This window comes from Protomyctophum parallelum (genome assembly GCF_964188405.1).
Source record: "Protomyctophum parallelum genome assembly, chromosome: 1".
In the NCBI taxonomy this organism is placed as follows: Eukaryota; Metazoa; Chordata; class Actinopteri; order Myctophiformes; family Myctophidae; genus Protomyctophum; species Protomyctophum parallelum.
The window spans coordinates 13,416,399-13,431,260 of NC_139697.1; the positions used below are offsets into that span (position 1 = coordinate 13,416,399).

Consider the following 14,862-nt stretch of genomic DNA (forward strand, 5'->3'; position numbering starts at 1 on the left):
ACATTTTGCATGAAATAGCAAATTTTACATGATGGAGGTGCCCACTGCCCAGCTATATGACCATATATGGTGCCCAATCCTGTATGATTGATCGACGCTCCCGAGAACAGTGGTGGAAAAAGTACTAAATTTAAAAAACTTGAGTAAAAAACATCAATAACAAAATGTAGAAATACTCTGTTACAAGTCCGGAATAAAACATTTCCTTGTTTAACCCATTTAGACCTGAGATCAGATTCTAAAAATGTCTTCTACATCCTGACAGTTTTCTGAAAAAGCTATGTTTCTATGTCAGTCGTTCTTCGATTTTCAAAAATAGCAGACCTACAAGCTTGTAGATCTGCTATTTTTCAATAGCTAAAGCATACCGTAATGCTAACACCAAAAGGGGTTCCCACCCAAAATGGGTTAAAAGTACAAAAGTAGCCTATTCAAAATGTTTTTAAGTAGCCTACCAAAAGTTGAAAGTAGCTAATACTCATTATGGAGAATGTCCCATTGCCATTTTAAGTTTTCAAATGCATATTCTTTTTTGAAAATAGCAGATCTACAAGTTCACAATGCAGTTACTGCTATTTTAAAATGTCTGAAATGTATAGGGCTGAAGTGTGTATTGGGTAATGACTGTAGCCTACGTTTTGTAATAACAATCAAAATCTGCAAAGTAACTATATAGTAACTAAAGTTTTCCAATAAGTAGTGGGGTAAAAGTACAATATTTGCCTCTGCGTATATAGTGGAGTAGAAGTAAAAGTAGGCCCATTGGAAATTGGAAATACTCAAGTAAAGTACAAAATAAATACCACAAAACTGTACTTGAGTACATGTTACTGTACACCAGCAGTTCCCAAACCTTTTTGGCCATGCACACAATATTCTGCATATACTTGCCATAATATATTTAAAATACCATAGCACTACCATCAGCCTTTTCATGTCGCGCACCCCCTAGAAGGCGCTCGTGCACCACAAGGGGTGCACGCACCACGAGTGTACACCACTGCCAGTGTCGTCATGGTTCAGAAGAACTGGTAACAGTAGTGTCATGGTTCAGATGAACTGGTAGCAGTAGTGTTATGGTTCAGAAGAACTGGTAGCAGTAGTGTCATGGTTCAGATGAACTGGTAGCAGTAGTGTCATGGTTCAGATGAACTGGTAGCAGTAGTGTCATGGTTCAGAAGAACTGGTAACAGTAGTGTCATGGTTCAGATGAACTGGTAGCAGTAGTGTCATGGTTCAGAAGAACTGGTAACAGTAGTGTCATGGTTCAGATGAACTGGTAGCAGTAGTGTCATGGTTCAGATGAACTGGTAGCAGTAGTGTCATGGTTCAGAAGAACTGGTAACAGTAGTGTCATGGTTCAGATGAACTGGTAGCAGTAGTGTCATGGTTCAGATGAACTGGTAGCAGTAGTGTCATGGTTCAGATGAACTGGTAGCAGTAGTGTCATGGTTCAGATGAACTGGTAGCAGTAGTGTCATGGTTCAGAAGAACTGGTAGCAGTAGTGTCATGGTTCAGATGAACTGGTAGCAGTAGTGTCATGGTTCAGATGAACTGGTAGCAGTAGTGTCATGGTTCAGAAGAACTGGTAGCAGTAGTGTCATGGTTCAGATGAACTGGTAGCAGTAGTGTCATGGTTCAGAAGAACTGGTAGTGTGTGAGAGTTCAGACAGAGTCAGACACACAGTTTATACTGTAATAGTATACAGTCGTTTAAAGTTAAACCATTTAGACCTGAGGACGATTCTACAAAATGTCTTCTGAATCCTGACAGTTTTCTGAAAAACCCTGTATTTCTATGTCAGTGGTTCTCAAACTATTTCATGTCAAGAACCCCTAGAATAATATGTATTTGGCCTGCCGACTCCCCTCATCTGAAAATATGTTGTTCTTGGGACCCCCAGGAGCAAAGATGTGCTCCTGGGGGTTCTGAGTTAAAAACGTTCACTCTGAAAGAATATATATTCAAAGATTTGCGACACATCTTCACGATTTTTTCCAAAAAAGCTCGTAGCTATGAGCTTGTAGATCTGCTATTTTTCAATAGCTAAAGTATAACATAATGCTTAAAACACCTAAATGGGTTCCCGTCCTAAATGCGTTAATCAAGCATAATGATGGGTGCGTGTGCGCCGTGCACGCGCCCGCGTACGCGGCGGTTTGATTATTGTGATTACAGATGGAGCGGGTTGGTCGTCTGGTCTCGACTCAAAGGCTAATCAGGCGCAGCAGAACTCGTGAACGCAGAAGAGGAACCAATGTGCCTCTCAGCAATCAGGAACTCTGCCACTTAACAACGGCAATAATCACAACTTACTAATGGCATCATTAGGCCACAATCCACCAAAGTGTGTGTGTGTGTGTGTGTGTGTGTGTGTGTGCGTGCGACTGTGCGTGCATGTGTGCGTGCGTGTGTAGAGTAGGCTAATATTGTGTTTGCAAATTGCATCCATTCTTGTGTGCTATTGTAATAATTGTATTATGTAAAAGTCTATGTGAATAATTATGTGTGGGCCCAGGCCGTAGCGTAACGGTCTGGGCACCGGACTGGTAATCCAGTCGCAGTGTGCCGCGGGTTCGACTCCCGGACCCGACACGGCCTTTACTGCATGTCATCCCCCCATCTCTCTCCCGTTTCCTGTCAGCCTACTGTCTGTCCCTTCAAAAATCAATAAAAGGCGTAAGCCGCAAAAAAATATCTTAAAAAAAAAAAAATAATAATTATGTGTGTATATAACCGTAGCCTATAATTTAGAATAATATTCATATTTGTGTGTGCGGCATGCGCACACGCACGTATGACTGCCTGTGTGTGTGTGTGTGTGTGTGTGTGTGTGTGTGCACGCAGGCATGCACCTACTACCCTCTAGCTGCATTTTGCCAGTATCCGGCTCATTTGAATACTCATTTATTTCTCTCTAAATTAACAGAGCGGTACATAATACATTACGTACAAACAGTCTCATGACTTCCTAATAAAGTGAAATGCTCTTTAACATTCATTACAACTCCAGCACCGCCAGGGTTGATGGCTTTCTGCTACGACTCACTGGTTAATTGGTGATACAAACTCAGAGAAGCAAACACTAATATGCCCCCTTTGTAGTAGTATAGGCTTATTGACGGCATTCACACCATTAGAAGCTCTTCTAAAGCTTTCCGTAACGTAGGACTTGATGAGATTTCCTGGAGAAAAAGCCAACTCGTTTACAATATTGGCGTTTTAGTCGGGGGAAATGAGCTTAACTTGGTGACATTGATTAAACTTCATTCACCTACTGTACAGTACCTCACGTCAACGGGATGTTTTCATTCATCTTAATATTAATAATTAATAATAATTCTCATTATTTTCTATATTTTTCAAACCTTCCATCCCCGCACCCACCCCTCCTATCTCCGTATCCTAGGTAACGTGTGTCAGACCGGTCTGCCGTCATTGGCCCATCCTGGGGTGGGCGGGCCCCAGCCTTCTCCGAAGCCGAAGCCCCGCCTCCCCTTCCGACTGCTCCCCGCGTTCAGCGAAGTGAGTATTATGGAGCCCGCAGTGCCTTGTTTAGTTTTTTATTAATTGGTGAAAGCTCTATTTTCTAATATAGAGTGTTTATTCAGTAACAAGGGGTCTCTCTCTCCGTGCCTCTATTCAGAGGTCTCTCTCTTCATGCCTCCCATGTTTTTAATAAACAGAAAATACATTTGCGTTGCCAATTTAAGCCAATCAGGAAAGAGCACCCATGTATTGGTCCCAGTTCCAATTTTGTCTGCTCACTTCTTTGTGTCATTACTTCCAATTTCACTTTTCCTGTATCCTGCATGTTCTCTCTCCTGATTGGATGAGAATGGTATCCTGTATCCTGCATGTTCTCTCTCCTGATTGGATGAAAATGGTATCCTGAGCCAGACAGACACTTGGGATTCCATGCGCGGCCATAAGCCGCTCGTTGCCAGCGTCTCTTCCGGGACAGCTGGTGGATGGGAAATCAAGCTCCACCCACGCGGCAGAATGCCGGCTTTCTAAAAACCCGGAAGAGACGCCGGCTATGAGCGGCTTTTGGCATCTTCGTGAGGCTCAGGTGTGCCTGCGCTGAGTGAAACTCTATAACAATGATTACTGTCAGAACATTTTAAATATATCACTTACTGCACCTGAAATCTTACTCTAAATACTCCCAAGTCATACTAAGGTCACATTCATACCAGAGAGCTTTGCTGCGATTAAAACGAATCCTGCTGCGCATTGTCAGAAAGTGCGCTTCGTTTGGCAGGTGTGAAGGCTCATTCGAATCCTAATGCGCAGCAAATAACCGCATTTTACTCCGCCCAAAAACGTGGGTTTCGCTTCGCTTCGAATCGCACTTGACTACGATTCGGTGCAGGTGTGAATGCAATCCGCAGTAAATAAAGGAAATGAAGCAAACATAATGTGGCGGGTGAGGAGCTGAACACAGTTGGAGACAGAGAAGGCATATTTTACGCAGCGCAAAGATGTCCCGTTACTGTGGATAGACGTGGTCGAATAAGGAGACTGAAGCCCTGATCGAAATGAGGACGTGTACATTAATCAATTGCTTAAGAAAACACATAAAACACTGCAGTGTATTATACCCTACATAATATTCTGTCTGTCTGTCTGTCTGTCTGTCTGTGCGTGCCGTAAACATGGAGTGCTGTCACTGTGTGGGACTGGGGAGTTATATCAGTGCGCTCATGCAGCGCTGGTGCTGCATGCCCAAAAGAACAGTGTGTGGCGGCTGCGTGCGTAGAGAGAGAGGGGGGGGGGGGGGGGTCCCAGACGGCACGACACATGCACGTTATGAGTGTAATTTTATCACCATAGATTTCACTGTGTAGGCTATAGTTTATGAATGGAACACATTGATAAAGGTTCCCCCTGCTGCGTTTCCAATTGCTGCGAATGACAGTGTGAAGGCAAACCGCAGCCAATTAAATAAGCAAGAACCCCAATTTCCCCGCCCTACGGATCCGAGTCTACCGAAGTATTAGGTGAGAATCTGACCTAAGTCTCATGCAGCAAACTGAGCAAAGGCCATCGGGATCGGGAATCGAACCAGCAACATGCTGTCAGGCTGCATCAGAGCTAAGGTGCCAGGTCCGCTAGCCTAGCCTTCCGGGCCATTGTTGTTGTTTTTTTTGTCATTTTTGTTAGTTTGTTTTTACTCTCTTAATTCTTTCCACCCAGTATTGGCAACAAAAGTTGCGAGATTATCATCAACCTTGAGTTGAGGAAGCATTTAGATTTTTTTTAGCAGCCTTGTTTCCCCCTAAAGTGTGAAGCCACGTCTGCTCGCTTGCCTTGTGACGGTGTGAGATTCGCTTGCTGTGTGACGGTGTGAGATTCGCTTGCTGTGTGACGGTGTGAGATTCGCTTGCTGTGTGAAGGTGTGAGATTCGCTTGCTGTGTGACGGTGTGAGATTCGCTTGCTGTGTGACGGTGTGAGATTTGCTTGCTGTGTGACGGTGTGAGATTCGCTCGCTGTGTGATGGTTTGAGATTCGAGGCAGGGGAGGAGGAAACGTGTGAGAATCCTGCAGTGTTAATTGGCTCAGAGAGTTTTTACAATGGTGTTAACGTAAACTCAGAGAGAGTAGCTACTGTATAAATGTACCCTGCAGTGTAGTTGGACTGGCAGCTCATTTTGTGTAGTAGGACTAGGATACGTTTGAATGAATATGAATCACATGAATAGTACGTCTATTGACTCACAATTCACTCACAAACATGGCCACGGCATCATGTTTCTACAGTAGCTTTAACCTTGGAGTCGCTGTAGTGGACACCGCTGCATGTCTCCCTGTTGCTCTGTAGTGGTCACTGCTGCATGTCTCCCTGTTGCTCTGTAGTGGACACTGCTGCATGTCTCCCTGTTGCTCTGTAGTGGGCACCGCTGCATGTCTCCCTGTTGCTCTGTAGTGGGCACCGCTGCATGTCTCCCTGTTGCTCTGTAGTGGGCACCGCTGCATGTCTCCCTGTTGCTCTGTAGTGGACACCGCTGCATGTCTCCCTGTTGCTCTGTAGTGGACACCGCTGCATGTCTCCCTGTTGCTCTGTAGTGGACACCGCTGCATGTCTACCTGTTGCTCTGTAGTGGGCACCGCTGCATGTCTCCCTGTTGCTCTGTAGTGGGCACCGCTGCATGTCTCCCTGTTGCTCTGTAGTGGGCACCGCTGCATGTCTCCCTGTTGCTCTGTAGTGGGCACCGCTGCATGTCTCCCTGTTGCTCTGTAGTGGGCACTGCTGCATGTCTCCCTGTTGCTCTGTAGTGGGCACCGCTGCATGTCTCCCTGTTGCTCTGTAGTGGGCACTGCTGCATGTCTCCCTGTTGCTCTGTAGTGGGCACCGCTGCATGTCTCCCTGTTGCTCTGTAGTGGGCACTGCTGCATGTCTCCCTGTTGCTCTGTAGTGGGCACCGCTGCATGTCTCCCTGTTGCTCTGTAGTGGGCACCGCTGCATGTCTCCCTGTTGCTCTGTAGTGGGCACCGCTGCATGTCTCCCTGTTGCTCTGTAGTGGGCACTGCTGCATGTCTCCCTGTTGCTCTGTAGTGGGCACTGCTGCATGTCTCCCTGTTGCTCTGTAGTGGGCACCGCTGCATGTCTCCCTGTTGCTCTGTAGTGGGCACTGCTGCATGTCTCCCTGTTGCTCTGTAGTGGTCACTGCTGCATGTCTCCCTGTTGCTCTGTAGTGGGCACCGCTGCATGTCTCCCTGTTGCTCTGTAGTGGTCACTGCTGCATGTCTCCCTGTTGCTCTGTAGTGGTCACTGCTGCATGTCTCCCTGTTGCTCTGTAGTGGGCACTGCTGCATGTCTCCCTGTTGCTCTGTAGTGGGCACCGCTGCATGTCTCCCTGTTGCTCTGTAGTGGGCACCGCTGCATGTCTCCCTGTTGCTCTGTAGTGGGCACTGCTGCATGTCTCCCTGTTGCTCTGTAGTGGGCACCGCTGCATGTCTCCCTGTTGCTCTGTAGTGGGCACCGCTGCATGTCTCCCTGTTGCTCTGTAGTGGGCACTGCTGCATGTCTCCCTGTTGCTCTGTAGTGGTCACTGCTGCATGTCTCCCTGTTGCTCTGTAGTGGGCACCGCTGCATGTCTCCCTGTTGCTCTGTAGTGGTCACTGCTGCATGTCTCCCTGTTGCTCTGTAGTGGTCACTGCTGCATGTCTCCCTGTTGCTCTGTAGTGGGCACTGCTGCATGTCTCCCTGTTGCTCTGTAGTGGGCACCGCTGCATGTCTCCCTGTTGCTCTGTAGTGGGCACCGCTGCATGTCTCCCTGTTGCTCTGTAGTGGGCACTGCTGCATGTCTCCCTGTTGCTCTGTAGTGGGCACCGCTGCATGTCTCCCTGTTGCTCTGTAGTGGGCACCGCTGCATGTCTCCCTGTTGCTCTGTAGTGGGCACCGCTGCATGTCTCCCTGTTGCTCTGTAGTGGTCACTGCTGCATGTCTCCCTGTTGCTCTGTAGTGGTCACTGCTGCATGTCTCCCTGTTGCTCTGTAGTGGTCACTGCTGCATGTCTCCCTGTTGCTCTGTAGTGGTCACTGCTGCATGTCTCCCTGTTGCTCTGTAGTGGTCACTGCTGCATGTCTCCCTGTTGCTCTGTAGTGGGCACCGCTGCATGTCTCCCTGTTGCTCTGTAGTGGGCACCGCTGCATGTCTCCCTGTGGCTCTCTTTGCGTTCTCGAAAGAAGATGAATTGAAAACATTAAGACCACAATCAAGGTTTTTTTGTGTGATCCATTTAGTTTTTGCATTGCTTGTGTAATTGTACTTCCTGTACTCTTTGCGGCTTGGTTTTGTTCCTCATTATTGAATATTTGCAATCAATGTTGCATTTCAAGCAGTACAAAATCAACGCCATTGAACTCCGTATCCCCACACCCATCTTCCCTTACCCACCATTCACCATCCCCTGCCTTCCATCCCAACCCTCCCCCTTCCACCATCCTATCAATTAAACAACAAACACAACAAATCCACTGCCGAGTCAACGGGTCCTTCAGATTCAACTTCAATCAATCAATCATTCGCTTGAGCTCTGGTCTTTGGTCTTTAACCCATTCTGGGCGGGAACCCCTTTTGGTGTTTTAACTAAGCATTATGTAATACTTTAGCTATTTTTGAAAAATCGTGAAAATGCGGCACAAATCTTTGAATATAATATTCTTTCAGATGACTTTATTTCATTTTATTTCGACGTCAGGCCTAAATTGTTTAAACTACAAACTTGGGGTTCTAGAAGTGCTTTACCTGAGGATTTCAGAGTTCAGACACGTAGGGGGAGAGCAGATCAGATACTGTATTATAAGATGGAGCAAGACCCCACTATAGCCTTATATATTGTGAGCAGGATTTTAAAATCAATTCTAAAAGAAATTGGGAGCCAGTCTGTAGAGAAGCTAAAATGGGTGTGCTGTGGTCGAATTTCTTGGAACCAGTTAAAAGGAATAAATAAGAAGTTTCGCGGTTCGATCCCTGCCGCTTCTCTTTTGTTTGGTGTTGAAGTGTCCTTTGTGGCAGGGACCCGTATGAGACGCTTTGTGAAGATTTATAAAAACAAATTTGGCAAGCTCACAAGCTTGAGCTCACACGTTTTTGAAGTGGACCCCCTGGGGCCCCCCTATAACTGCTGCCAGTGAGCACCTTGGGTCTCCCTGAGCCTCCCCCCCCTATAACTGCTGCCAGTGAGCAGATCTGGCATCTGTTTGTGAATGAATGTACAGCACTTTGGATAGAAACGCAGCATTTACTCTTTTATCTTATTCTATTACCTTTATACTTCATTGTACAACAGTGTCCCGCGTCTAAAATAGCCAATCTATATATAAGCTCAGAGCACGTCACACGGCAGAGTCAGGTGTATTCTGGCATCCGGGGTGACTCTGTGTAGCCGGCAGGGGGTCTGCTGGAGCTGAGAGACACTTTGGACCCCGGGCCACTTCGAGACCCTCTAAAAAACACTGATTGATAGGTTGGCACTTTTTATTTCCTTTTCTACACACTGTCTCTGCTTTCTGTTTTGTTTCGCTGGCGCGCACAGTGCACACGGTGGTGTGCGCACAGTGCACACGGTGGCGCGCACAGTGCACACGGTGGCGTGCGCACAGTGCACACGGTGGCGTGCACAGTGCACACGGTGGCGCGCACAGTGCACACGGTGGCGTGCGCACAGTGCACACGGTGGCGTGCACAGTGCACACGGTGGCGTGCACTGTGAACACGGTGGCGTGCACAGTGCACACGGTGGTGTGTGCACTGTGCACACGGTGGCGTGCACAGTGCACACGGTGGCGTGCGCACAGTGCACACGGTGGCGTGCACTGTGAACACGGTGGTGTGCACAGTGCACACGGTGGTGTGTGCACTGTGCACACGGTGGCGTGCACAGTGCACACGGTGGTGTGTGCACTGTGCACACGGTGGCGTGCACAGTGCACACGGAGGCGTGCACAGTGCACACGGTGGCGTGCACTGTGCACACGGTGGTGTGTGCACTGTGCACACGGTGGTGTGTGCACTGTGCGCACGGTGGCGTGCACTGTGCACACGGTGGTGTGCACAGTGCACATGGTGGCGTGCACAGTGCACACGGTGGTGTGTGCACTGTGCACACGGTGGTGTGCACAGTGCACATGGTGGCGTGCACTGTGCACACGGTGGTGTGTGCACTGTGCACACGGTGGTGTGTGCACTGTGCACACGGTGGCGTGCACTGTGCACACGGTGGTGTGCACAGTGCACATGGTGGCGTGCACAGTGCACACGGTGGTGTGTGCACTGTGCACACGGTGGTGTGCACAGTGCACATGGTGGCGTGCACAGTGCACACGGTGGTGTGCACAGTGCACATGGTGGCGTGCACAGTGCACACGGTGGTGTGTGCACTGTGCACACGGTGGCGTGCACAGTGCACACGGTGGTGTGTGCACTGTGCACACGGTGGCGTGCACAGTGCACACGGTGGTGTGTGCACTGTGCACACAGTGGCGTGCACAGTGCACACGGTGGTGTGTGCACTGTGCACACGGTGGCGTGCACAGTGCACACGGTGGTGTGTGCACTGTGCACACGGTGGCGTGCACAGTGCACACGGTGGTGTGTGCACTGTGCACACGGTGGCGTGCACAGTGCACACGGTGGTGTGTGCACTGTGCACACGGTGGCGTGTGCACAGTGCACACGGTGGCGTGCACAGTGCACACGGTGGCGTGCACAGTGCACACGGTGCGTGCGTGCACACACACTCACACATGCGTGCATGCTTGGCCACATATCACACTGTGGGCAAGTATGCACGGATGTGTGTGTATGTGTGTGTGTGTGGGGGGGGGGTTTGCATTCTGATTTGTGTCTGCGAGCACATGTCTGTGCAATCGTGCATGCGTCTGTGTGTGCACGTGAGTGTGAGTGCGAGTGCATGCGTGTGTGCGTGAGTGAGTGAGTGAGTGAGTGCAAATGTGTGCATACGTGCGTGTGTGCGTGTGTGCGTGCGTGTGTGCGTGTGGGACCACACTGTCACCTGATGAGGAATGAAACACACTTGACTGAGGCTGTACGTTCCCTCCTGTTCCGTTTCCTTCATTTCCTCTCTCTCTCTCTCTCTCTCTCTCTCTCTCTCTCTCTCTCTCCCCCCTCCCCTCTCTTCATGCATTTCTCCGTCTGGTGCTTTTCGTTTCATGTCCGCCACCCACTAAACCCCACGGTGACCAGATGTCCCCAGGATTTGTGCCCGTACGTTTCAAGCTGTGTACCTGATAATCATCTGTCCCCGCAATTACCTGTGCAAGTGCTGAAAATGTCAAGCTTTTCAACGTTTGACAAAAATCAACAAAGTGCTCTGCTCTTCACAGCAATTTAAATAATGAAGGTTCGATTTGCTTGAGGGGAGGGGGGAGGGGGAGGGGGGTCCATGCGTCTGTTTTTGGTCATTTATTTTCATGGCCGGCGGGGATATGTTTTACTTTGTTTCATCCTTGCTCTGGTCTGAGCTCAATTACACCTTTTGGGGAAATGTAGACTTTCTGATAGTGATCATAAAACGTGTTTCACGATGGGACGCATTGTGAGCTTGTAGATTGGCTATTTTCACAATATTAGTTCAATAATAGTTCAAATAAGATTCTTTTCTAGACCTGCAGTGAGATGGATTTCTGAGGTGGAGCGCAACACCTACCATCAGCTCCCAGTACTTACTCATAGTACTTATAGTTGGCCTACCCAGTACTTACTCATAGTACTTACCGCTAGTTGGCCTACCCAGTACTTACTCATAGTACTTACCGCTAGTTGGCCTACCCAGTACCCAAGCTGTGCTGCGAGTTGGCGGTTGCCAGGGATCGAACACATGACCTTGTGGTTTGTCACTATGTGTGCTAAGCACATACTGTACTGTAATTGTTCACCATGCTAATGAAAACACCTATTATATGGTGTGTTTTCTTGTGCATACATGTGCAGATTGTGCACATGTGTGTGTGTGGTTGGCAACCGTCGGCTAGACCAGGGGTTCTCAAGGTTTTTTGGCTGTGGACCCCCGAAAATGCTTTGGCCATGTCTCACGCTAAATAAATACTGAAGCCATGCGTACATGCATGTACACATAATGCATGCATGTAATTTCCATTTTCCAGCCATTCAGTTGCAACTCCCACCCCCCTTTTTTAAATAATAATTTTGGGACCCCCCAAAATAAATTCGGGACCCCCCTACGCGTTATTATGAATTCCACCATCGTTATGGGATAGACCCGCCTTACCTGCCCGATTGGCTCCCTGGCAGGGATACTTTTACTGAGGTTAGAGTTCATCTTAAGGTTAGGTTTAGACATAGTTTTACTAAGGTTTGGGTAGAGTCTTATGGTTAGGTTTAGGCATAGTTAGGTTAGGTTAGGTTTAGGGGGAACTGCCCATAGATCCGAAGTCCCGTTAGTCCGAACATGCATTAAGGTTGGCGAACATGCACTGCTCCCGTACTTGCGGTTATGTTTAGGTTAGGGTTAGAGATAGGGATAGTAATTCAAGTGCAATATCCCCTAACCCTATATGCTGCTAAGGACTCCTGTCGTGCAATATCTATGTCCCTTATGAACTGACAGTGATTCTATTGGATAGCCTACTATAGTATTTTTAGCATAATTATCTATCTATCTATCTATCTATCTATCTATCTATCTATCTATCTATCTATCTATCTATCTATCTATCTATCTATCTATCTATCTATCTATCTATCTATCTATCTATCTATCTATCATTGCAAAAACGAGAACTGTCAATCACCGCGACTACTGGCCAATCACTAGAAAAGCGGTGGTATCCATGAGCACGTCTAGCCCACGTCCAGCCCACGTCTATCCCACGTCCGGCCCACGTCTAGCCCACGTCCAGCCCACGTCTAGCCCACGTCTAGCCCACGTCCAGCCCACGTCTAGCCCACGTCCAGCCCACGTCTAGCCCACGTCCAGCCCACGTCCAGCCCACGTCTAGCCCACGTCTAGCCCACGTCCAGCCCACGTCCAGCCCACGTCTAGCCCACGTCTAGCCCACGTCTAGCCCACGTCCAGCCCACGTCCGGCCCACGTCCAGCCCACAGCCAGCCCACGTCTAGCCCACGTCCGGCCCACGTCCGGCCCACGTCTGGCCCACGTCCGGCCCACGTCCGGCCCACGTCCGGCCCACGTCTGGCCCACGTCCAGCCCACGTCCAGCCCACGTCTAGCCCACGTCTAGCCCACGTCCAGCCCACGTCCAGACCACACCCACGTCCGGCCCACGTCCAGCCCACGTCCAGCCCACGTCTAGCCCACGTCTAGCCCACGTCCAGCCCACGTCTAGCCCACGTCTATCCCACGTCCGGCCCACGTCTAGCCCACGTCCAGCCCACGTCTAGCCCACGTCTAGCCCACGTCCAGCCCACGTCTAGCCCACGTCCAGCCCACGTCCAGCCCACGTCTAGCCCACGTCTAGCCCACGTCCAGCCCACGTCCAGCCCACGTCTAGCCCACGTCTAGCCCACGTCTAGCCCACGTCCAGCCCACGTCCGGCCCACGTCCAGCCCACAGCCAGCCCACGTCTAGCCCACGTCCGGCCCACGTCCGGCCCACGTCTGGCCCACGTCCGGCCCACGTCCGGCCCACGTCCGGCCCACGTCTGGCCCACGTCCAGCCCACGTCCAGCCCACGTCTAGCCCACGTCTAGCCCACGTCCAGCCCACGTCCAGACCACACCCACGTCCGGCCCACGTCCAGCCCACGTCCAGACCACACCCATATCTAGCCCACGTCTAGCCCACGTCTAGCCCACATCCAGACCACGTCTAGCCCATGTCCAGACCACGTCCGGCCCACGTCTAGCCCACGTCCAGACCACACCCACATCTAGCCCACGTCCAGACCACGTCTAGCCCACATCCAGACCACGTCTAGCCCATGTCCAGACCACGTCCGGCCCACGTCCGGCCCACGTCTAGCCCACGTCCAGCCCACGTCTAGCCCACATCTAGCCCACGTCTAGCCCACGTCCAGCCCACGTCTAGCCCACATCTAGCCCACGTCCGGCCCACGTCCAGCCCACGTCCGGACGTGGCAGCTTGAGAAGCACTTGTAGATGTTTCTCTTCCGAGGACAGGTTTCTCAGACGTGGTGTTGTGGAGATGCCTGCCTTACTGTGTTGGAGTGAAGTTAACGAGAACACCTGTGAAGTCGGTGTGAAATTTGTCATCATGCGGGAGGGGCTATTATTTTATGATAGAAAAAAAGAGTATTGTGGGCAGAGATGAATCATCACATGTAGGAGCAGCTCTTCCTTCGTATGTGACTCATGTGGGTGGAAGTCAACCATCACGACCACACTGGAAATGGCAGCGTAATAGAACGGACTAATTACCCACCGACTCAGAGCGACCATTCTTTAACGACAGCACACGTGTTAATGTTTGTACAAGTGTGTGCTATTAATAAATCAAGGGCGCAAACTTAGCAGTCAGGTGTTTTCTGTGTGGAGTTTGCATGTTCTCCCCGTGTCCCCTAGGGTAGGTACTCACAAAAAACATGCAGTAATCCTGGTCTCTAAACGACCTCCCCCTGGCCAGCCGGGGCGCCTGATGGAGGGGAAAGGAACTGGTCGGAATAATGTGTTCCTTCCACGTGCTACTCCCGGCCGGGGAAACTCTCCCCTGTCAGGTGAAAGGAGGCGGCTTGGACTCCTCATGCATAGAAGGAAGCATGAGGTCAGTCCGCTGCCCCCCCCCCCCCAGGTTGTCAGAGGAAGTGTAACGCCCAGGATTACATTAGATAATTGACACTGGGTGAAAAAATGGGTTGCAAAATCATGGGATAAAATTTTAAATAAACTCACTCTTGCCACTACTTAGTCTTCAGTGCGACCCACTACTTTTATAAATGTTGTTGATGTGAGAGGATACATATTGCACCAGAGAAGTCAGAGCACGGCGGTTACAAAAAGTGTATCTATTGGAAAGTCGTAAACTCTAGATATAAACCCATCAATTCTTCAGATCTCAACTTCACCAACCTCAAAAGTCTATCTGGTCTCTGCACGGTTGTACACAGCAAATCAAATGTTACAGATTTGTAGATTAAATCCATTTGTCAACGAATTCCTATGATAATTGTGAGAATGGCAAATCATTGCAAAAATGGCAGAGTAGTTCTGGAGTAGTTCCAACGGATTGTGTGCCCCTGGTTTTTCCCTAGTGGGACTGATTGAGGGTAGCTACTGGGACGTAAGTCGGGACTTGATCACTCCCGGCTGGGTCGCCTGAGTGAGGGGTACGATGTTGAGAGACCCGAAACCCCGTTGACCTCAGGATACATCACTGAGGATACGTCCCAGGTGC

At 49.7% G+C, this 14,862-nt stretch overlaps 2 protein-coding genes across 3 annotated transcripts in view; one reads left to right on the forward strand and one right to left on the reverse strand.

Moving 5' to 3' along the window:
• kat2b (K(lysine) acetyltransferase 2B) overlaps positions 1 to 14,862 on the reverse strand; it is a 175,812-nt gene that overhangs the window by 60,936 nt on the left and 100,014 nt on the right. The window lies entirely within an intron of this gene.
• LOC310873613 (zinc finger protein 385D-like) overlaps positions 1 to 14,862 on the forward strand; it is a 61,363-nt gene that overhangs the window by 1,062 nt on the left and 45,439 nt on the right. For both annotated transcript variants that reach the window (XM_083786134.1, XM_083786135.1), the window contains exon 2: positions 3,412 to 3,527. In XM_083786134.1, the coding sequence (XP_083642260.1) occupies positions 3,412 to 3,527 (116 nt within the window). The remainder of the gene's footprint in view (positions 1 to 3,411; positions 3,528 to 14,862) is intronic.